The sequence below is a fragment of the Atractosteus spatula genome, chromosome 2 (genome assembly GCF_055471065.1).
Source record: "Atractosteus spatula isolate fAtrSpa1 chromosome 2, fAtrSpa1.hap1, whole genome shotgun sequence".
Taxonomy (NCBI): domain Eukaryota; kingdom Metazoa; phylum Chordata; class Actinopteri; order Semionotiformes; family Lepisosteidae; genus Atractosteus; species Atractosteus spatula.
In genome coordinates, this window is record NC_142707.1 from 49384382 (window position 1) to 49407102 (window position 22721).

At 51.1% G+C, this 22721-nt stretch overlaps 2 protein-coding genes across 4 annotated transcripts; both read right to left on the reverse strand.

Annotated features, from left to right (window-relative positions):
- Positions 1-1226: 1226 nt before the first annotated feature.
- Positions 1227-15322, reverse strand: btbd9 (BTB domain containing 9). Its single transcript, XM_088908808.1, has 11 exons — positions 15140-15322; positions 13727-13939; positions 12629-12992; positions 10496-10760; positions 8501-8720; positions 7690-7809; positions 5572-5681; positions 4286-4475; positions 3704-3811; positions 2708-2786; positions 1227-1787 (listed from the first exon to the last, which is right to left on the reverse strand). Exons 2-11 carry the CDS (start codon positions 13909-13911, stop codon positions 1587-1589), a joined length of 1842 nt encoding a protein of 613 aa, XP_088764934.1. The 5' UTR covers positions 13912-13939; positions 15140-15322; the 3' UTR covers positions 1227-1586.
- Positions 15323-17919: 2597 nt separating this feature from the next.
- glo1 (glyoxalase 1) lies at positions 17920-22359 on the reverse strand. 3 transcript variants are annotated; one of them, XM_088908664.1, is made up of 6 exons: positions 22234-22359; positions 20713-20795; positions 19911-20051; positions 18767-18834; positions 18324-18413; positions 17920-18216 (listed from the first exon to the last, which is right to left on the reverse strand). In XM_088908664.1, exons 1-6 carry the CDS (start codon positions 22300-22302, stop codon positions 18125-18127), a joined length of 543 nt encoding a protein of 180 aa, XP_088764790.1. In that variant the 5' UTR covers positions 22303-22359; the 3' UTR covers positions 17920-18124. The 3 variants fall into 3 exon arrangements, with proteins under 3 accessions (XP_088764790.1, XP_088764791.1, XP_088764792.1); XM_088908665.1 differs by lacking the exon at positions 22234-22359 and adding an exon at positions 21922-22190; XM_088908666.1 differs by lacking the exon at positions 22234-22359 and adding an exon at positions 21508-21551.
- Between the last annotated feature and the right edge of the window lie 362 nt (positions 22360-22721).

The following is a 22721-nucleotide window of genomic DNA, read 5'->3' on the forward strand; positions in this document are numbered from 1 at the left end:
CCCCCGTGTGTGGGGGCGCAGGGAGCTGTGAGCTGAGGTCTGAGAGGTACAGCTGGCGACTTTAAATGTTCTAGTTACCAGTTCTCTAACCCAACACTCGCAGTCCCCTGCTTAGTGCTGGTGGTGCGAGAGTTTCACAATCGTTCGCATTACTACTGTTGCTTAGTGGGTGTCGTCTCACAGTGTGAGAGGATCTCTTATCGAGTTGGTCGGGCATTTCTAAATCCCATATTCCCTAGGGTGTTACTTCCGTACAGAAGATCCTCTAGTTCCCATTTCCATAACCCTGTATATAACAGATGTCAGTTAAATGTATTGGTCTATAATGACCAGCAGCTCTCCAGTCCCTGGTACGAGCCCTGTCTTGAGGGACTCTACTGGAACAGAAGTCAGAGTTACTGGTCTATAATGACCAGCAGCTCTCCAGTCCCTGGTACGAGCCCTGTCTTGAGGGACTGTACTGGAACAGAAGTCAGAGTTACTGGTCTATAATGACCAGCAGCTCTCCAGTCCCTGGTACGAGCCCTGTCTTGAGGGACTGTACTGTAACAGAAGTCAGAGTTACTGGTCTATAGTGACCAGCAGCTCTCCAGTCCCTGGTACGAGCCCTGTCTTGAGGGACTCTACTGGAACAGAAGTCAGAGTTACTGGTCTATAATGACCAGCAGCTCTCCAGTCCCTGGTACGAGCCCTGTCTTGAGGGACTGTACTGTAACAGAAGTCAGTTACTGGTCTATGACTATATTGACCAGTAGTATTCAGCTGGAAGAGCTGTCTCATTGTCTTCTAAATCACATCTCTCACGTCCTGGACTACAGCTAAGACACCACCAGCCCTGGGATTTATTAATCTTGAGTCCTTCAGTACCTGAAACTCTTCTCCCTCTTCTGTACTGATGCTGTTTAATACAGAACTGTGTCCCCCTGCTGCCTGAGGCCTGGTGATGATTCTTCCTCAGTGAGGATCTGAGTGAAACACTGGTTTAGCAATCAGCCATTTCCCTCTGGTTGTCTACGAGTTTCCCATCACTGTCTCAAACACATCTGACTTTATCCTTGATGGTTGTTTTGCAGTTATAGTGAAAAAAAATCTATTTTGTTTTAGCCTCATTGCAATATTAATGTCCATCTCTCTCCTCCTTTCTAATATTTTTATCTTTTTATCTTTAAGTGGGCCATGTTGTTTCTTTAAACCATTTTCTAAAGCACTCTTCCTTCACAAGAGAGAAACACGCGTCTGCATGTGTTTTATTGCACGCGTTGTGCAGCAAGGACTGGATTAAGTACCAGCAGGCCTGAGTTCACATTCTTTCTATAACACAGGAATCAGTGTGTTAGCCTGGAGCATATATACATTCAGACAAGCACGGTTACTGTACAGCTCAGCCACACGCAGTGAGTCACTGGATTGAGACACGGCCTGATTTTACACAGAACCGGGAAAGCAGTTTGGGAATCCAGGAGCACGCGGCGGTGCTCTCTGGAGTCCGGGAGTCCCAGGCTGAGGCCAGGACAAACAGCACTGTGGCCAGACGTGTGCTGCAGAAGCAGCCTTCATGTTTTCCAGAGTCCGTGTGTCCACGACGCTCAGTGCTGGGATTGCGTCCAGGAGCCTGGGGAGGAGGGAGGAGCCAGTAGGAGATTCTGAGCCCGCGAGGGCCTGGGGGGGCGTGACTGCTGTGGTTCTTGGGAGCTGGAGCCCGACTCAGGTGAGCTCTGCCCAGGACTGCCTTCCTTCACCTCCACGTCGAGCTGGGCTGGACACTCAAAGTGCACACAGTGGAACACCTGGACACGGAGACAGCAGGGGCAGGAGAGAGGCAAAGACACAAGAATGAACACAGCAATCCCCCCACGAACGCCTGCCTGCAGTTATTTGCAAGTGTGATCCAACCCATTGCCCTGTATGGCAGTGAAGTGTGGGGTCTACTCACAGTCCAGGATTACAAATGGGACAAACAGGCCACTGAAGTCCTGTACACAGAGTTCTGCAAAAATATCCTCCATGTACAGAGAAAAACACCTAACAATGCATGCAGGGTCCAATTAGGCCAATACCATTACTAATCAGCATATAGAAGAGAGCAATCAAATATTGGCTACACCTAAAAAAGTGGCGACGAGAACTCCTCCCGCTACAAGGCCCTGCTGAGTCAAGAGCTGAGCCCAGAGAAGAGCCCCCTCAGTCAGCTGGTCCTGAGGCTCAGTGGCCCGAGCCACACCGACACCAGCCAGCCTCAGGACAGCACTGCTAGAGCACCACGAATCAAAATCAACCAACTCACAACTCAAACCAAACAACACTATCTTACCCACTGGGACACACACACACAAGCACAACACGAAGTGCTTAGAAACTGGCTGCTGAGAGAGGACAGGCTGTGCTTCCACTGTCAGCAGGGAGAAACAGAGATGGAGATGTGCTTTCTGCTATACACCGAGAAATATTCTGGGGATTAGACATTCTTCCCTAAAATAATCTCAGAATTCCCACAAGTGCCAGAATCAGAACAGCTTTCAATTCTGCTGGGGGAGAACACTCAACAGAGCTGCAGCTCAGCATGTGATCTGCTGTCACCGCCTGAGGGCCTCCCGAATAACAATACTGCGTTACTGTCCTAAATTGTTCATGGGTCATGCCAATAAAGCTTGGGGAATGTGAAACAGTACTGAGAGTACTTCCCTCCTGAACCCCTCCATCCTCTCACCTCGTTGGCAGTGTTGTGAGTCCCCACAATGCGAACGAAGGAGGCTGGGTGTTTATCAAAGGTCAGCGTCTGCCAGGACCTGCAGGACACAAGGCCAGTCAGAGAGACAGGGGGAACACAGGTTTAGAGAGTAGAGATAACAGCCCCACAGAGGCAGAGAAAGAGATAGGATCAGAGAGAGGAGAGAATAGCCCCAGGTGTAGAGATACAGACTGGAATGCTATAGAATCCTAAACGGACAATACACACTAGCCAAATATTTGACCAACATAAGTAACAGCAAACAGAAACAGACCCTGAGGAAGTACAGGCTCAGTGACCACAGCCTGGCCATAGAAACTGGGTGACACAGGCAGACCTGGCTGCCCAGAGTGGACAGGCTGTGCTCCCACTGCCAGCGGGGAGAAATAGAGACAGAGGTGCACTTCCTACTGCACTGTGACAGATACTCTGGGATTAGAGAAACATTCTTCCCTAAACTCAGAAATCTAATCCCAGAGTTTCCACACCTGCCAGAATCACAACGGGTCCCAATCCTACTGGGAGAGGGAGGAGGGAACTCAGCTGAACTGGCAGCCCAGTATGTGATCTCCTGTCACAGCCTGAGGAACAGTGACCTTGTCTCTCAATAATGTTCCATATGTTTCTAAGTAAGTATCTTATGATTGTGTCTTTATTGTTAATGTCTCTAAAATTTTGTTTTATGTTTATTGTATTTGTTTTGCTTTGACGACACTGATTTTACTCAATGGTCATGCCAATAAAGCATCTTGAATTGAACTGAATAGAGACAGGATCAGAGAGAAGATAACAGCCCCAGAGGGGCAGAGAGACAGGATCAAAGTGAGGAGAGAACAGCCCCACAGAGGCAGAGAGAGAGAGACAGGATCAGAGAGAGGAGAGAACAGCCCTAGGGGTAGAGAGACAGAGACAGGATCAGGAAGAGAAGAGCCCCAGGGGTAGAGAGAAATAGGTTTAAAGAGAGGACTGTCTGACCTGCAGGCCACCTTTGTCCGATCCACCACTTTTGTCCACAGCTGCTGGTTGGTGGAGACCTCAATGTAGTAGCTATAGCTGCGGTCGTCACAGTCCCACAGTAACAACCTGAACCAGGGTTAAAGGCCACACTGAGTAACAAAGAAAACGGGTATCCATCCTTTACAGGCTGAGCACGATCACTGTATTACTGCTGGCACTGGGACCATCACAGAGAGAGAGTGCAGCCTGATCACTGTATCACTGTGCTGGGACTGTCACAGAGAGAGAGAGCACAGTCTGAACACTACATCACTGCACTGGGACTGAGAGAGAAAGAGCACAAACACACTAACACAATCAGACACACCCCAGCCCTCAGCTCTTTCCCTCCTCTCCCTCTTTCTGGCTTTCAGCAATGACAGACCTGTGGCAGAGCTCTACTGAACCGGTCTGCAGGTGCAGGTCTGCAGACCCTGCTGTGCTGCCAGTCTTGACTGCGCACCTCACAGCTCCCAGGACTTGCAAAAACAGCAGTAGCTGTTGAATTCAAGCGTCCATACACACATGCGCACGTCCAAGCACACACACGGCCTGCCTGACCTCATGGAGCTGATCATGTAGGGCTGAGCCAGCTGGATCACGATGGCGCCGGAGCCCAGTTGGTGGCAGGTGTACCCCGAATCCCAGTCGTAGTTCCGGGTGTCGCCGTTCAGCAGAGCGTTCCGGCTGCGGCTCACACCCTCGATCACACTGGCACAGGCGGCGATGGTCGCCACATTCTCACTGGGCACTGCAGGGGCAGAGGGGCACAGACAGACGGGCTGTTAGCCGAGGTCACAGTGGGGGTAAAGACCTGTTATCTGAGGTCACAGTGGGGGTAAAGACAGAGGGGCTGTTAGCTGAGGTCACAGTGGGGGTAAAGACAGAGGGGCTGTTAGCTGAGGTCACAGTGGGGGTAAAGACAGAGGGGGGTAAAGACACAGGGGCTGTCAGCTGAGGACACAGTGGGGGTAAAGACAGAGGGGCTGACAGAGAGGTCACAGCTGAGGGGGGTATCAACTGTGGGACAGAGGGGTAGGGGACACAGACACATATATCTGAAGTTATTCTGCCATCTGGGAGGACTAATAAACTTCAGAGCAATTGAATAAGAACCTCAGTCACACCACTAATGAGGGGATGCTAGAGGATGCAGCTTGATCCAGACTCTCACAACTCTTTGTGTTAAGAAATACCACCTGTTCTCAGTTTTAAATGCACTTTCATGCACTTTCCACTTGTGTCCTCTGGTTGGTGTTTCAATGTTCGGTCAGAAGAAATCTGCTCGGCTGACTTTATTAGTGTCTGCTGTTTAGGTTAAAGAGACTCCTTCAAATGTCAGTGTAGGACAGTCCCTTAATACTTGTATCAGTCTCCTCACAGTCTTCTCTGTTCAAGACTAAAGAGACTCAGTTCCTCCAGCCTGTCAGTGTAGGACAGTCCCTTAATACTTGTATCAGTCTCCTCACAGTCTTCTCTGTTCAAGACTAAAGAGACTCAGTTCCTACAGCCTATCAGTATAGAACAGACTTAAGAAATTCTGTTTTTTAGCCCACTCAATGTAAGGAACCACAATACTAAAACGATACTGCAGCTCTGGAAGCAGTCCAAAAAAGAGCTACCAGATATATTACTGGGCTCAAGTGAATGTCTTCCACTGACAAACAAAAGGAACTGAACCTTTTTAATCTTGTAACCATCTAGGAGACCTAGGTCTTGCTTGTGCATTGTATAATTTTAACCTAACACCTTTATATTTAACTACTTCGCTGTATGAACTGAAACGCCTCAGTCTCTCTCAGGGCAGTAATCCCCAGGAGAAAGACTGAATGCCTCACTCCTCTTACCTAGCAGCCCCTGATCCAGGGTGAAGCTCTGCTGGGTGAACATGCACTCAAAGGCCACCAGGTGGAACACCTTGTTCACTGTGTTGTGTGTCCCAACGATGCGCACATACCTGCAACCACACAACCACAACAGTCAGCACAGACACACTCTGACAACCTAACAGTGTGTTCTGGTTCTACTTCACAATTTAATTTAAACTATGGCCTTATTTAACACTGTGTCTGGTGACAGAGAGTGATCACTCAAGGTACACAAAAACAACACACCAGGCAGCAGTCAGCCCACCCAGCAGTGACGCAGCCCACTCAAGATACACACCGAAAAATCCCAGGCAGCAGGTCATCTCACCCACCACACACAGCCCACTCATGATACTCACAGAATCACCCCGGGCAGTAGGTTAGGTCACTCTGCAGAAACACAGAGCTCACTCTAAATATACAGAGAAACAACACAGAGAACAGGTCATCTGCTCAGTGATCACACAAACACACAGAAACACCCCAGGCAGCAGATCAGTCCACCCAACAGATACACACCCCACTCAAGATACACACAGAAACACCTCAGGCAGCAGATCAGTCCACCCATACCACAACCCACTCAATATACACACAGAAGTACAAGATCAGCCCGTCTAACAGACACATAACCCATTCAAGATCCACACAGAAACACCCTTGACAGCAGATGATCCCACTCAGCAGAGACACAAACCACACTCAACACACAGAAAACTGGGGACAACAGGTCATCCCACCCAGCAGATGCACATCCCACTCAGGATACACACAAAAACACCCCAGGCAGCAGGTCATCTGATCAGCAGACACACGGCCCACTCAGGATACACACAGAAACACTTCAGCCAGCAGATCAGTCTGCCCTGGTCAATTGTAGGCAGCAGGTCTAACCACCCAGCAGACACACACAGCCCACTCGACACTCACAGAAACACCCAGGTTGGTCTGGTCTTGGTCAGGCCCAGGGCCTCTCCAACACCACAGTGAGAAGAGAAAGAAAAAGAGCTGCAAAGGCATTAGATGTGGCCTCAGAAGCTGAAAAGACAGAATAACTGCATCTCTTAGCCAGGTCACGCAAGGTCTCCATCTCCCTCATGGTGCTGCAGTCTCTCTCTCTGCTGCTCGGAGCACGATGGCTCAGTACAGTACCAGGGGAGCGGGAGAGGAAGAGAGGGACAGGCCCGATACGGAGAGGTACTCCTGACAGAGCCCTGAAGGCCGAGCAGCAGCCCCTGCAGTGTCTGGAGAGCGGAACTGGAGCTGGCGGGCTCTGTGCTGTCCGCTCTGCTTGTTTCCGATGGAAACCAGGTGGGGTTCCTTGAACCCCCTTGTCCCTCACCGAAACGCACAAAAATATCATAATGAAAACTGCAAAAAGCCCTGTGAAGCCCTAACCAACCAGCAGTGTTGAAATCTCATTTCCACCACCAATCGCAGCGAACTAGTCTCTCAGCAGAGCCGCTCAGTAAACGTCAGCACTCGGAACAGCAGAGGAACATGAACAGTGAGCTCTGCATGTAGAACAGGAGGGCTTGGGCGCAGGAATCTTCAGACTCGCTGCTGAGAGCTTTTCTGCTTAAAGACATAATTCATAAGTTTCATTAACTAATAACCTTAGCTTACATATACTAATAATCTGTTTCATTCCACTTGTCTCTTTCCTTCTATGTTTCTCGTTATGCACATATTCCTGCTCTACTCTGCTTTACCTATTTTTTCTTCTGTAATTCCCTTTGGATCTTGTCTTCTTGAGTTATATGCTGTTTCCATGCATTCAGCTGTGCGCTGTGCTCTGTGCGTGTCAGATTGTGTTGTCTGTTTCCCGGTACACTGTCTCTCCTGTGTTCCAGTCAGACTGTTGGAGCCTCAGGTGCTGTTCCTGCGATGCAGAGCGCACCTGTGCCCAGTACCTCAGGGCCCTGCTGGCAGGCTTGACTGTGGGACTGGTTCACATGAACTGGGGTCCGTCAATCCACTGGTGCCTCAGGCGAGAGAGGAGAAGAAGAACGGCTCTGGGTGCCGGGCTCAGCCTGTGGAAGGTGGCCGGCTCTGCCCTAAAGACTAGGAAGATGTCGCTAGGTGAGAGACACTTGCCTGCAGACTCTGGCAGGGAAGTAAAGGCTCTGCCAGGAGCGACACAGATACTTCGAGTGGTCGACCACGCGCTCCCAGTCCAGCTCGTCCATCGACACCTCGATATAGTAGGAATACGACCTGGAGAGAGCCGGGGGTGAGAGAGAGAGAAAACAGCTATGCACATCAAGCTATTTAACAGATGGAGTAAATGTACACTGTTTAGGTTCAACTGCCACTCAAGCAATTAAAATATATTGTACATCAAGCACTTGTCTTACCAATGTATTTAATAATTTACAAATCCTTAATTAATCTGAACGGCATATTTAAATCTGTGAACATCTTACTATAGGAACCTTTGGCAACACCTCCCTCTAGTGGTGACAATGAGGCGGTGCAGTTTGCTGAAAGAGGGTCATAGCAGACCTGCAAAGGGTCTGGCTCTTCACCCAGGGGTAAAGACAACCAAACCTTACAAGTCAGTGTGGGACACTATTCCCCCACAACACGGCCAACAGGATGGGAAGAAACACCCACTTTTTTAACTGATGAGGACTGATGGACTTTAAAATGCAATAAGAGCACTGAGACACAGGACCTGTCTCTGCTGTTACCCAGAGGAAACACAACCTGCTGAAATCTGTCTGCAGTACAGTATGTGCCCTGAGTTGTGCGAGGACACAGAACAATGAGACACACAGCCTGCCTCTGCTGCTGTACTGAACAAAAACCCTGCTGTGTGTGTGGCAAGGGTGCGGGGTACTGAGTCTGTCCTCAGGGATCTGCTGAAAGAGCCTCAGGAGTACAGAGTACAGAGTACAGTGCTCACCGGCTGTCACGGTCCCACAGCAGGATGCGGATGTGGTTGATGATGGAGGGCTGGCCCAGCTTGACCTCGATATCGGATCGGCAGTCGTCCTCGATGGGGTGGCGCGAGAAGCCATGGTCCAGATCGTAGTTCTGTGTGTCGCCATCCAGCAGCGCCGACTTCATCTCCCCCTTCACTACCTGAGCACCATGTTTCATCGTTGCAATATTTTCCTCTGGGACTGTGGATGAAGCAACGTCAGTCAGAGAAAGACAGAGCAGGGCACCATGCCTCATCAATTTACTTTCTACAGGAGAACAGAGACAGACAAACCAGTGCTGCACAACACAGTATACAGCACAGTACTTTACAGTAATACTAAGGCTGTGATCCAGGTGTACAGTAATATTAAGGCTGTCCAAGTAGTGTGGTCCAGGTGTACTGATATATTAAGGCTGTGCAGGTACAGTGGTCCAGGTGTACAGTAATGTTAAGGGCTGTGCATGTAGTGTGGTCCAGGTGTACAGTAACATTAAGGGCTATGCAGGTACAGTGGTTCAGGTGTACAGTAATGTTAAGGCTGTGCAGGTACAGTGGTCTAGGTGTACAGTAATATTAAGGCTGTCCAAGTAGTGTGGTCCAGGTGTACTGATATATTAAGGCTGTGCAGGTACAGTGGTCCAGGTGTACTGATATATTAAGGCTGTGCAGGTACAGTGATCCAGGTGTACAGTAATGTTAAGGGCTGTGCATGTAGTGTGGTCTAGGTGTACAGTAACGTTAAGGGCTGTGCAGGTACAGTGGTTCAGGTGTACAGTAATGTTAAGGGCTGTGCAGGTACAGCGGTCCAGGTGTACAGTAATATAAGGGCTGTGCAGGTGCAGCGGTCCAGGTGTACAGTAATATTAAGGCTGTGCAGGTGCAGTGGTCCAGGTGTACAGTAATATTAAGGCTGTGCAGGTGCAGCGGTCTCGGTGTACAGTAATATTAAGGCTGTGCAGGTGCAGCGGTCCAGGTGTACAGTAATATTAAGGCTGTGCAGGTGCAGTGGTCCAGGTGTACAGTAATATTAAGGGCTGTGCAGGTGCAGCGGTCCAGGTGTACAGTAATATTAAGGGCTGTGCAGGTGCAGCGGTCCAGGTGTACAGTAATATTAAGGGCTGTGCAGGTGCAGTGGTCTAGGTGTACAGTAATGTTAAGGGCTGTGCAGGTGCAGTGGTCTAGGTGTACAGTAATATAAGGGCTGTGCAGGTGCAGTGGTCCAGGTGTACAGTAATGTTAAGGCTGTGCAGGTGCAGTGGTCTAGGTGTACAGTAATGTTAAGGGCTGTGCAGGTGCAGCGGTCTAGGTGTACAGTAATGTTAAGGCTGTGCAGGTGCAGTGGTCTAGGTGTACAGTAATGTTAAGGGCTGTGCAGGTGCAGTGGTCTAGGTGTACAGTAATGTTAAGGGCTGTGCAGGTGCAGTGGTCTAGGTGTACAGTAATATAAGGGCTGTGCAGGTGCAGTGGTCCAGGTGTACAGTAATGTTAAGGCTGTGCAGGTGCAGCGGTCTAGGTGTACAGTAATGTTAAGGGCTGTGCAGGTGCAGCGGTCTAGGTGTACAGTAATGTTAAGGGCTGTGCAGGTGCAGCGGTCCAGGTGTACAGTAATGTTAAGGCTGTGCAGGTACAGTGGTCCAGGTGTACAGTAATGTTAAGGGCTGTGCAGGTACAGTGGTCCATTACTTCCATTACTTAACAGTAATGTTAAGGCTGTGCAGGTGCAGCGGTCCAGGTGTACAGTAATGTTAAGGGCTGTCCAGATGCAGCGGTCCAGGTGTACAGTAATGTTAAGGGCTGTCCAGGTGCAGTGGTCTGGGTGTACAGTAATGTTAGGGCTGTGCAGGTGCAGCGGTCCAGGTGTACAGTAATGTTAGGGCTGTGCAGGTGCAGCGGTCCAGGTGTACAGTAATGTTAAGGGCTGTGCAGGTGCAGTGGTCCAGGTGTGGGTGAGATGCAGGAGTGCTCCAGACTCACTCAGCATGCCGCGGTAGCTGAGGTCCATGTCACGGCTCTCAGAGCGGGTCTTGATGGCGTCCAGCAGGGCGTCGGGGGACAGCAGGCCAGACGGGCGCACCACATTCAGCAGCTCCGCCAGGCTCATGAGGGGCAGGCGCACAGCCCCCATCACCTCCGCCGCGTTCTCCTCTCCGTTCTGCTGACACCAGCGGCACAGCGCCTGGAATATCTCCCTCTCTGGAGCCGCGAAGGAGTCTCTGCGGACCACAGTGAGCAGGGCCGACTGCAGAGAAAGAGAGAGAGGGGTTACTGCACTGTGGTGAATACACTGCACTGTGATGTGAACACTCCCCAGAACACATATCACCCTGCTACTCACAACCAGCATCCCACTGAAGCTCAGCAGGTGTGAGCCTGGCCAGTACCTGGATGGGAGACCTCCTGGGAAAACTAAGGCTGCTGCTGGAAGAGGTGTTAAGAGGGGCCAGCAGGGGGCGCTCACCATGCAGTCTGTGTGGGTCCTAATGCCTTAGTATAGTGACGGGGACACTGTACTGTAAATGGATGCGATGTAAAACTGAGGTCCTGACTCTCTGTAGTCATTAAAAAATCCCAGGGTGTTTCTCAAAACTTGGCCCTTACAAATCATGACCTCCTAATAATCCTCATCTCTGAACTGGCTTCATCCCTCTGCTCTCCTCCCCACTGAAAGCTGGTGTGTGGGGAATGCACTGGTGCACTATGGCAGGTGGATGCTGCACATTGGTGGTGGTGGAGGGGAGTCCCCATTACCTGTAAAGTGCTTTGAGTGGAGTGTCCAGAAAAGGGCTATTAGTATCATCATCATCACACTCCCAGCCCCATTCCCATGTCTGTACATCTCAGACCATGAAAACCATTGGGAAACTTCACTGTGTGAAGCTTCTGAGGGAGTCGGATTCGACTGGCACAGTCCAGTACAGGCAGCAGCTCAGGAGAAGACACAGCCGATTCTGCCCTCAGCGGGGCAGAGGTGACGGAAGGGTCTCAGAGAAGAGGCAGGAGGCTATCAAGGTGACGTGCAAATCATTTTGGCTCCAGCCAACAGGGTGGAAAACCTTCCAGAAGCCGTCAGACAGGAGGCACCAGGTTCAGAGTTCAAGGTCACGTCAAGCTGTTCTGGGTCCCATCTTTTAGTATCAATGTCATCAATATAACTTACTGGTCTATAATGACTTGGAACCGGTCAACCCTTGCGGATGGGCTCTACATCAGCTGCTCTCCAGTCCCTGGTACGAGCCCTGTCTTGAGGGACTGTACTGGAACAGAAGTCAGAGTTACTGGTCTATAATGACCAGCAGCTCTCCAGTCCCTGGTACGAGCCCTGTCTCGAGGGACTGTACTGTAACAGAAGTCAGAGTTACTGGTCTATGACTATATTGTCCAGTAGTTTTCCAGTCCCTGGTACGAGCCCTGTCTTGAGGGACAGCTGGAAGAGCTGTCTCATTGTTTTCTAAATCACTTCTTCCATGTCCTGGACTACAGCTGGTAAGACACCACCAGCCCTGGGATTTATTAATCTTGAGTCCTTCAGTACCTGAAACTCTTCTCCCTCTTCTGTACTGATGCTGTTTAATACAGAACTGTGTCCCCCTGCTGCCTGAGGCCTGGTGATGATTCTTCCTCAGTGAGGTTCTGAGTGAAACACTGGTTTAGCAATCAGCCATTTCCCTCTTATCGTCTAGATGTTTCCCTTTAAAGTCATAAACATATTTTACTTCGTCCTTGATGGTTGTTTTGCTGCTGACTTCCTCCTTAGTGAAGGCCCAAGTGAAATACTTCATTGATGAAGTGTTGCTATAACAGCAATTCTGCACAGTACGGGAGGAACCACAGGTTCACATATCTGGTGTCTGTGCCTGGCTGTGGGATTATGACTGAACACCACCAGGTTAGCATCTCCCCTAAAAGGTCACCCCTCCTGAAGTTCTTACACGTTCACGTAGAGCATACCCAAGCGACCCTGTGACGTTCCACAGAGCTGCACTGGGGCACAAGTGATCCCCTTCGGGGAAAAAGAAACAGAGAACAGTGTTTACTCTAAGGGCATAGCCACTCCTCACACCCAAACTGACAACCAAAGTGTGCCCCCCTCCCTGTGTGACCTCTCACCTTGGAGAGGGACAGGAAACCATCGCTGGCAAGCACTTCCGGGGCGTGGCGGTCAATGTAGGAGCAGCAGGCGGCACTGAGTGCCTGCAAGCAGTACAGGTTGGCCACATCGAACACCAGGCACACGTTGTGGGTGCTCAGCACTGTGCGCAAGAACTCAGAGGTGGAGTCCTCTAGTGGCTGGAGGCCGTAGCGGTGCGCCAGTCCCAGGAAGTCCAGCAGCACTTCCTCGCGGGCCGAGCTCAGGCTGGCCCGGCCCGTGTACAGGTACTGCAGGAGCATGGAGAAGGACTCGGCCCGTGTCTCCTCCAGACACACCTCTGCCTGAGGCTGGGACTCCTTCATCCCTCCATACAGCAGGGCCCTGCAAGAAGAGGCAGAGAGAGGTGTGCACATCAGAGAGGCTGTATGCCAGAGGAGACCATTCACCCCTCAGGCCACGTGACTGTGCCTCCATCGGCAGAACTGCCTGTACAGGAAACAACACCCGCCCACATTGACCTCTCGTCCCTGAAACAAGGCAGGAAACTGGACCAGGCAGCCTGTTACTCTGCCAGTGTACCTGAAGTAGTGTCAGTGTGTCAGTCACTCAGCGCGTCGCACTGTTAGTGTACCTTATGTAGTGTGTCAGTGTTAATGTGGGGTCAGGGTCAGTGTTAATGTGAGGTCAGGGTCAGTGTTAATGTGAGGTCAGTGTGGGGTCAGAATCAGTGATGGGTCAGTGTTCATGTGGTGTCAGGGTCAGTGTGAGGTCAGTTCTCATGTGGTATCAGGGTCAGTGTGAGATCAGTGTACATGTGGCATCAGGGTCAGTGTGAGATCAGTGTACATGTGGCATCAGGGTCAGTGTGGGGTCAGTATTAATGTGGGTTCAGGGTCAGTGTGAGGTCATTGTGGGGTCAATGTTAATGTAGTCAGGGTCAGTGCAGGATCAGGTTCACTGTGGGGTCAGGGTCACTGTGGGGTCACTGTTAATATGGGATAAGGGTCAGTGCGAGGTCATTGTTAATGTGGTGTTGGGATCAGGGTCAATGTGGGTTCAGGGTCACTGTGGGGTCAGTGTTAATGTGGGGAGGGGTCAGTGTGGGTTCAGGGTACCTGAAGTAGTGGCAGCGCGCAGCCAGAATGACTCTGTGTGCAGGGAATTTCTTCTCCTCCACGATGAAGGTGACGTCGCTGTACTCCTCTCCCGGCACCAGCGCCCCGAGCTGCTCCGACAGCAGGTGCACGTGGTCGATCTCCGACACCGAGGCCAGCGGCCGCAGAGGGTGGCTGTTACTCATGGCCACAGCCAGGGGGCGCTCGGCACATCTGAAGGGAAGGGAAACGTGCTCAGGGCTGGCTCAGCACACGCCCAGTCACAACAAGATCTGTTTCCCTGACGGCACAGGGGAACTGAACTCTTGAGCTCCACACCCGCACAGCCTCACCACCTGTACTGTTAGTTAAAACAGGGGATTTCCATTAAAAACCCCGACTGATAACGGTGGAGTTCCGGGTGTCAATCATTCAATCAACATCTTCGCAACGACAGGCCTGCAGTGTCCAGCGTCCTGCTGTCACCCTCTCCTTCCTGCAGCGTGACTGGACGACTCCAGCAGCCACAGCGCTTCCCCTGTGAGCAGCTTGGAGAATCACGCAAGGCACGCAGGACAGCAGTGAACTTGCATTTCCATTGCAACACACACACCACACACAGCCACTGCACACAAATCATACTCACTACTCACACAACAAGCACGCATACACACTGTACTCACATACATGCTGTACCCGCACACACACTGTACCCACAAACATACTATACTCACACACACACTATATTTACACAACAAGCACACACACACACTGTAACAGCATACACTGTAGCCACACAACAAGCACACAAACATACTGTACACACACACCGTACTCACATACACTGTTCTCACAAGCACATTGTGCCCACACACACACTGTAGCCACACAACAAGCACACAAACACACTGTACGAACACACCATACTCACACATACACTGTTCTCACAAGCACACTGTACCCACACAACAAGCACACAAACACACCACACCCACACTACTCACACCGCAAGTATACTAACACACTGAACCCAGACACACACTGAACTCACACAGCAGCCACACAGCACATACACTAACACACTATACCTACACACACTGTACTCATACACAATGAGCACACAAACACACTGTACTAACACAGCAAGTACACTAACACACTGTACCCACACACAACGAGCACACACACACTGTACCCACACAGCAAGTACACTAACTGTACCTACACACACTGTACTCACACAACAAGCAGACAAACGCACTGTATCCACACACACTACTCATTCGACACACAGCATACGCGCCAACACACCCGGCACCCCCCGGAGTCGTTGTCTCCGCGGGCGTCCCGGACCGGTGTGTAGCTGCGGTGTCACAACCACTACTGTGTCGTTTCTGACAACTGCGGGTCACGGCCATGACCGTGGTGACGCACCAGCTAGAGTCCAAATCTCTCCCGGCCCGCCCTCCTCTTCTCTCTCTGGACACCCCGCTCTGCTCCGCCTTCGTCCCGTCGATCCCGGTTGCTCGGTTCGGCCGGTGTCGATGCCGTTCAAGCCAGTTTCACTCGAGCCGTCTTCCAAGAAATGCGACAGCAAACCCAGGACGCAACCCGGATGTTGTTTAGTTAGCGCCTGGGGCAGCTCTGCCGGAAGTCAAGCGCCGCCTGGTGCAGCGGAGGAGCGACCGTCTCCCCCCCGCTGAGCTGATCGCGTCCAGAATGTAGATTCAAAAACTGCGCAAACAGAACATCGATTCCAATTCGGGTAGGTATATAATCCAAATGTTAACTGGAAATTTTAAGTTTACATAAAAAATTGAAAACCTAAATACACCGAATTCATTGAACACAAATTCCTTTTACGTGAACAATTGTGGTATTCACACTGCACATCCAGTTACTGTATGTCATTTTCATTTCTGGTGTACTGCTTAGAAGTTATCCCATTTTACTCCTTTAAAAAGGTCTGTATTCTGATCACTCTTTAACCAGTTAAGTCTGTTTAGAACAAATTCAAACAAGTCTGAGCAAGTGCCATTGTGTTGATGACAGGAATAATACCAAGGGTCAAGCATGGTGAGCTCTCCCAGAAATCAGAGAATCCCAACTCAGCCGAGTCAGGAGCTGCAGTCTCTTTAAAAGAGATGGCTTGGACTGAGAAACAGGCAGATCTTACAGAGACTGGAAGACACCCAGCACCTGAACTCCGAGGATTCCCATGATGCACCTCTTTGGCAGGAGCTGAATGTCAAGTCCAAGGAGCTGACTGAAGTGGAGCACAAATTGGCACATGTTGAAGGTTTTTTTACATGTAAAATAACTGGCATATCAATACATACAGTAGAAAGAAAAGTACAAAATTGGCTGATGAAGAAGCTCAAATGGTGTTTGACTTGCACATCTTACTCTGTGTTATAATGTAAAATCACTGTTGGAGGTGCAGATACAAGGGTTTGCAAAGAAACATGCTTGGCTACAGTCAGCAGTTCAATGCCTTTCCCTAAAACAAGTTGGTTTTAGTTTTCTATGTTTGACAAAGAATTCGGTTCAGAGCTGGCACAGTAATGTCTGAAGGATGTAGAAGAGGTGAGCAGGATGTGAGAGAATACGCCTGTGTCAGCGATGCAGGATCACTGGACAACAGGAACTCCTAACGAAGGAGAGATGTCAAGACCTTGGCTTTGTAAGACACCAGCTAATGAATGTTGTGCTCTATTCTGTCTCTGTATCTGCGAATATAAATAAAGGCCAATACTGAATCAATCTCCTGTTCCTGTGATGAAGAATGTCCCACCAAACCAACTCAGTCCTGTACAGCGAGTAGGGTCCCCCTCCCCCTTCCCACAGCTCACACTGAGAGTGGGGTCACCCCTCCCCCAGCTCGCACTGAGACTGGGGTCCCCCTTCCTCTAATCCTTCTAATAAAGCATTTGTACTTATTCTGCACTGTAAGCCGCTATATTGTCACAAACCCCTGGTCTCGCTACAGGCGAGAGCGACAGTTCCCACACATTGTGACGTGACGTAGCCCTTCCTGCTCTCTAGTCACTGTAATGACTAATGTAACACAATGTATGTGTGAATTAAGTACAGGTTGTGCAGGAGATATTTTATTGCAGAAAGTTTCCAATGTGATCTGCATGCAGCTAACAAGTATTTGTCAGCAAACTGTTTCAAAGTAGAGATATATTTCTATTGGATTAAAAGAGACGTATTCACAAGTCTGCTTGTTTACAGTGTAATAAGGCCGTAACATATCACTGCACATCTTATTGCCTCGTTCTGAATCACAGAATATGGCACTGCACATACCTGGACATTTAGTCTATTTTTTTATGTATATTGGAGGTTTTACAAGTTTCTGTGTACCTACTTTTACTACGGTTTGAAATGCACTCATCAATGGTGATTCTAACCCTGAAAATCAAAATATTGTTGTAGTTCCCCTTTAAACTGAGTGATGTCGCGTCTGTGATTATCAAACATCCCAGGGCAGTTTTAACCAGCAGGAAACAAGGCCAGATCGTTTAACCCCCCACCCCGCAACACACCTTTCCCTGCGTTCAGGAGTCTCAACCAGGTGTTCAACCCCCCGCCACACATCTCCCTGCGTTCATGAGTCTCAACCAGGTGTTCAACCCCCCGACACACCTCTCCCTGCGTTCAGGAGTCTCAACCAGGTGTTCAACCCCCCGACACACCTCTCCCTGCGTTCAGGAGTCTCAATCAGGTGTTCAACCCCCCAACACACCTCTCCCTGCGTTCAGGAGTCTCAACCAGGTGTTCAACCCCCCGCCACACCTCTCCCTGCGTTCAGGAGTCTCAACCAGGTGTTCAACCCCCCGCCACACCTCTCCCTGCGTTCAGGAGTCTCAACCAGGTGTTCAACCCCCCGCCACAAATCTCTCTGCGTTCAGGAGTCTCAACCAGGTGTTCAACCCCCCGACACACCTCTCCCTGCGTTCAGGAGTCTCAACCAGGTGTTCAACCCCCCGACACACCTCTCCCTGCGTTCAGGAGTCTCAATCAGATGTTCAACCCCCCGACACACCTCTCCCTGCGTTCAGGAGTCTCAGCCAGGTGTTCAACCCCCCAACATACCTCTGCTTGCGTTCAGGAGTCCCCGCCAGGTGTTGAACCCCCCGACACACCTCCCCCTGGTGTTTTGTGTAGCTTAGCTCCAAGCATGAAGACAGCACAAGGAAACACATTCAACAGCACCAGCAGAGATTTACTTTACTGTACACAGGCGCTACTACAGAGCTCCAGGAACTGGGCACATAGCCGGAGCTCCTGCTGAAATAGAAACACAACTACAGCTTTCCGGCTGGCCAGCGTCCAGAGGGGCTCCTGCCCAGGTGACCTGCTGCGCCCCTCTCCACCCCTTGACCCCTCGTCTCTGTGCCCCCTGCCCCTCCTCTAGGAGGTGATGGAAACCATGGTGTTGGGGCTTAGGATCTCAATCCAGTAACCGTCGGGATCTTGTATGAAGGCCAGGCCCTTCATCTTGCCTGCAACACAGAGACAGTGCTGTCAGACACGGGTGCGAGAGCTGGAGAGAACAGGAGGAGAGCGGTGAGGCGCAGGCAGAGCGAGGCAGAGGGACGTCTGCTCTCACCTTCATCTGGCTTCTTCACGAACGTGACCCCCTCCTCCTCGAACATCTTGCAGGCAGCATAGACATCAGGCACCGCGATCCCAATGTGACCTGCAACAGACACTTTAATTCTGTTCTGTGCTCAAAGGAGTTCCCCTGGGGGTCCCCTCCCTCCCCCCTCCCCCCTCCTCTCCCCTGGGTGTTCACCCCGTCCACCCCCCCCCCCCCCCCTTCTTCCTCTCCCCTCTCCCAGAGGTCTGCCCCGTCCCCTCTCTCTCCTCTCCCCTGGGTGTTCACCCGTCTCCTCTCTCACAGCTTCACTGTCCTGACCAATGAGTGACAAATTGTTGCCGAGGAGGTACAATGATCACAACACTTCCAGACATTTACAAACGCTGGACGTTAACACCTATCATACAGACCGCCCTCCCTCTCTGGTTACACAGCTCGTCTGCTCTCCTCACCGAAGCCTCGGGGGTCGGAGTTGCCGTTGTGATAAGACTGGTTCTCATCGGACTCGGAGCCCCAGTTACTGCAGGAAAGAAGAGGCAAAACCTGTGAGAGACGCACAGGCAGCAACAAAGACCCAACAGAACCAGAGCCTCAGCTATCAGCAGCCAGTGACCCTGGGCAGTCCTTCTGACCCCACCCAGGACTCAAGGAAGCCTGGAGAGTCTGTCACATGGAAGGACAAGGACACAAGAGCTGAGCCGGAGCCAGAGGACCCCTGTGGAGGAGAGATCCTAGGAGATGGACAGGACTGACACGGGTTTAGAAGAGGTAGATGAGGGAGTGTGGGATATGGAATATAAGGTGAGAAGACGCCAAATAGCCCATCTGGGCTCTTCCAGCTGTTTCTTGAGAGAAGCTAGAGTATCGACTTCATCAGTATGGTACCAAATTAATAACATTAGAAAACATGGCAGAAGCAGCAGATGAAATTCAAAAAGATTCACATTAAATTCAAGACCGGCAGATTATGTTTTGAACAGAGAAGACTGTGAGGAGACCTGATACAAGTATTAAGGGACTGTCCTACACTGACAGGCTGAAGGAACTAAGTCTCTTTAGTTTTGAACAGAGGAGACTGTGAGGAGACCTGATACAAGTATTTAGGGACTGTCCTACACAGACAGGCTGAAGGAACTGAGTCTCTTTAGTCTTGAACAGAGGAGACTGTGAGGAGACCTGATACAAGGGACTGTCCTACACTGACAGGCTGAAGGAACTAAGTCTCTTTAGTCTTGAACAGAGGAGACTGTGAGGAGACCTGATACAAGTATTTACAATCCTCAAAGACACCAACAGAGTCAGCCCAGTGGCCTTCTTCAGAATGAACAGTGAAACACAAACCAGAGGACAAGTGGAAGCTATGTGGAAGAATTTAAACCTGAGAAAACTGAGGTTATTCTTTACACAAACGGTGGTGGGAGTGTTGAACAAGCTTCCCAGCCATGCAGTTGTAGCTGACACCCTGGTTTTTCTCATGAAACAGTTGGCCGAGATCCTCGGATGAATGAACTATCCCGCATGCCAGAAGGAGGTCCTGGCCTGACCTGTCATGGGCCGGGGGGCGACGCGGGCCGCAGGCCGCAGCGCAGCACTCACTGTGTGAGCTCCAGGGTGGCTCGGCGGGAGAAGGTCCAGGCTGTCCGCTCCTTCACGTCCACGGGAATCTCCTTCTTGTCCTCATATCCCAGGAAGTACAGGGAGAAACGCATGGAGGGGAAGTCAAATTTCTGGAGCAGCCTGGTGGAGACAGGCAGGGTGAGAGAGAGACCTCTGCAAACAGAATTCTGTACAAAATATTTTCCAGTGCAATCACATGCTGGTTACACCACGAAAACAGTGACCAGATTTCCTCCCACACAAGGCCCTGCTGAGCACAGAGAAGAGCCCCCTCAGCCAGCTGGTCCTGAGGCTCACTCACCACCCAGCCTCAGGACAGCACTGCTAGAGCAACACGAATCAAAATCAACCAACTCACAACACAAACCACACAACACCACCTCACCCACTGGGACACACACACACAAGCACAACACAAACTGGAATGCTATAGGACCCTAAACAGACAACACACACTAGCTGAGACACAACAAAGAAAAACAGATCCTGTCAGTGACCACAGCCTGGCCATAGAAACTGGGCGACACAGGCAGACCTGGCTGCCCAGAGAGGACAGGCTGTGCTCCCACTGCCAGCGGGGAGAAATAGAGACAGAGGTGCACTTCCTACTGCACTGTGACAGATACTCTGGGATTAACATTAAAACATTCAGAACAACTCCCAAACCTACTGGGGGAGGAAACTCAGAAGTTTGCAGTCCAGTGTATAATCTCAATCTCTTTGGAATTGAGAGACACAAGGCAGGGCAAGAATCAGGCTGAGAGACAGAGACGGGACTCACCTCATGCCCAGGACACGGGTGTAGAAGTCCAGGGATTTCTGGGGGTCCTTCACCCTTAACATGGTCTGCTGCATCATGAAATCCTGCAATACAGCGCGAATGGGATATCAGAGGACTACACACCCCAGCAGCACCGTGGCCCTCCACAGCGCCGAGGACTACACACCCCAGCAGCACCGTGGCCCTCCACAGCGCTGAGGACTACACACCCCAGCAGCACCGTGGCCCTCCACAGCGTCGAGGACTACACACCCCAGCAGCACCGTGGCCCTCCACAGCGCCGAGGACTACACACCCCAGCAGCACTGTGGCCCTCCACAGCACCGAGGACTACAAACCCCAGCGGCACCGTGGCCCTCCACAGCGCCGAGGACTACAAACCCCAGCGGCACCGTGGCCCTCCACAGCGCCGAGGACTACAAACCCCAGCAGCACCGTGGCCCTCCACAGCGCCGAGGACTACAAATCCCAGCAAGACATCACTGTTCTCCTGCAAAGAATAGCACTTTCTCCAGCACACAGCCCGGATGCACTGGACCGGAGTCCCCCAAACACCAGGCCCTGGACTAGAGCTCTGAGCATGTAGTTCTGTACAGTATTATTGTAACAGAGTCCCAGCATAAAAAACAATTACTGCCATTCAGCACATCTGGTAGTTAGTAGTTAATTGATCTGAGGAACTCCTCCGGCTATTTCTCGAAAGAAACCAGGATTATCAGCTCCAATATTATGACTGGACAGCTTGTTCCACACATTCACCACACTTTGTGTCAAAAAAGTGCCTCCTGTTCTCACTTGTTAGATGCAATTCCACAGTTTGCATATATAGCCTTCCAGAAACTGGGGGGGGAAAGCAGCAAAGACTCATCAAAAACCAAAAACAGCACAGTCACCGATAGCAGCTTCGTCTCACACATTCCTCTGCGTGAACAGCCGTGACTGTGCAGTCTGGCCAGCTGGAGACTGGACAGTTTCTTCCCACAAACTGTCAGATGACTGAAGTCTACCCCTACCACTGGCTCACGCCGATGTTTTTTTTTAAACTTTGTTATTTAACTTGTTGTTGCTGCTGCTGCTGCTGCTGTTCTGTGTTTATGTTTTTGCTGTTTCCTTAATGTCTTTGTATTGGAGCATACATGCAAATACGCATTTCAGTGCACTTGTGCAGGTGACACCGGGCTGGACTGACACGGCGCACAGTACACTCACGAGCTCCGCCGGGAATCCTGGCCGCGAGCTGCGGGTTCCCGGAACGCGACGCGGCGTCACGCCCGCACCTGGGAATCACACACCGGGAAACACGGCCAGGCCCGTCTCCTCTTTTCATGAAACTCTTCTAACACGCCGGCCGCTCGGTTAACACTGATATAACTAATACCAGCAGCACGCAAGTTTCACGGTGTTAAAACTGTGCGGAGGCACCGCGGCCTAATAAGCACCAAAGCGCCCTTTAAATCCCAGCTGCTCCGCGCTCCATCTCGGAGCCTGCCCATGCAGAGAGCTCCCTGCTCTGACACTGACCTTGGTGACAGCGTTTCCCTCCTTGCAACATTTTGCTACCGCTTCCTCTGAGAGCCCCTGGTCAGACATGGTGAAGCACAGCGGCCAGACTGCAGCGCGCCGGCAGGGAGTCGAGCCTGGACACGCCCCCGGGCCTCGGGCTGTGACGTCAGCGCCGTGAGACCGGGATGAATTCCGGGGTTACAAACGATAAACAATCACAGCAACAGGACCCTAGACAGACAATATACACTGAGTGTCTGACCAGAGTAAGAGACAGCACAGAGAAACAGGCTCAATGACCAAATCCTGACCATGGACACTGGACACAGGCAGACCTGGCTGTCCAGAGAGGACAGGCTCAATGACCAAAGCCTGACAATGGACACTGGACACAGGCAGACCTGGCTGTCCAGAGAGGACAGGCTCAATGACCACAGCCTGGACAGAGAAACTGGACACAGGCAGACCTGGTTGTCCAGAGAGGACAGGCTCAATGACCACAGCCT

What these genes read in the sequence shown, in the direction of transcription:
- btbd9 (XM_088908808.1), bottom strand. Translation starts at nt 13,911, where the DNA reads ATGAGTAACAGCCACCCTCTGCGGCCGCTGGCCTCGGTGTCGGAGATC. An exon ending in GCGCGCTGCCACTACTTCAG is followed by an intron (nt 12,993 to 13,726) that starts GTACCCTGAACC and finishes CTCTTCTTGCAG; the next exon opens with GGCCCTGCTGTATGGAGGGA. An exon ending in CCTGGATCAGGGGCTGCTAG is followed by an intron (nt 4,476 to 5,571) that starts GTAAGAGGAGTG and finishes CTGCCCCTGCAG; the next exon opens with TGCCCAGTGAGAATGTGGCG.
- glo1 (XM_088908664.1), bottom strand. Translation starts at nt 22,302, where the DNA reads ATGTCTGACCAGGGGCTCTCAGAGGAAGCGGTAGCAAAATGTTGCAAG. An exon ending in GCCACCCTGGAGCTCACACA is followed by an intron (nt 18,835 to 19,910) that starts GTGAGTGCTGCG and finishes TCTTTCCTGCAG; the next exon opens with TAACTGGGGCTCCGAGTCCG. An exon ending in CTCCGACCCCCGAGGCTTCG is followed by an intron (nt 18,414 to 18,766) that starts GTGAGGAGAGCA and finishes TGTCTGTTGCAG; the next exon opens with GTCACATTGGGATCGCGGTG.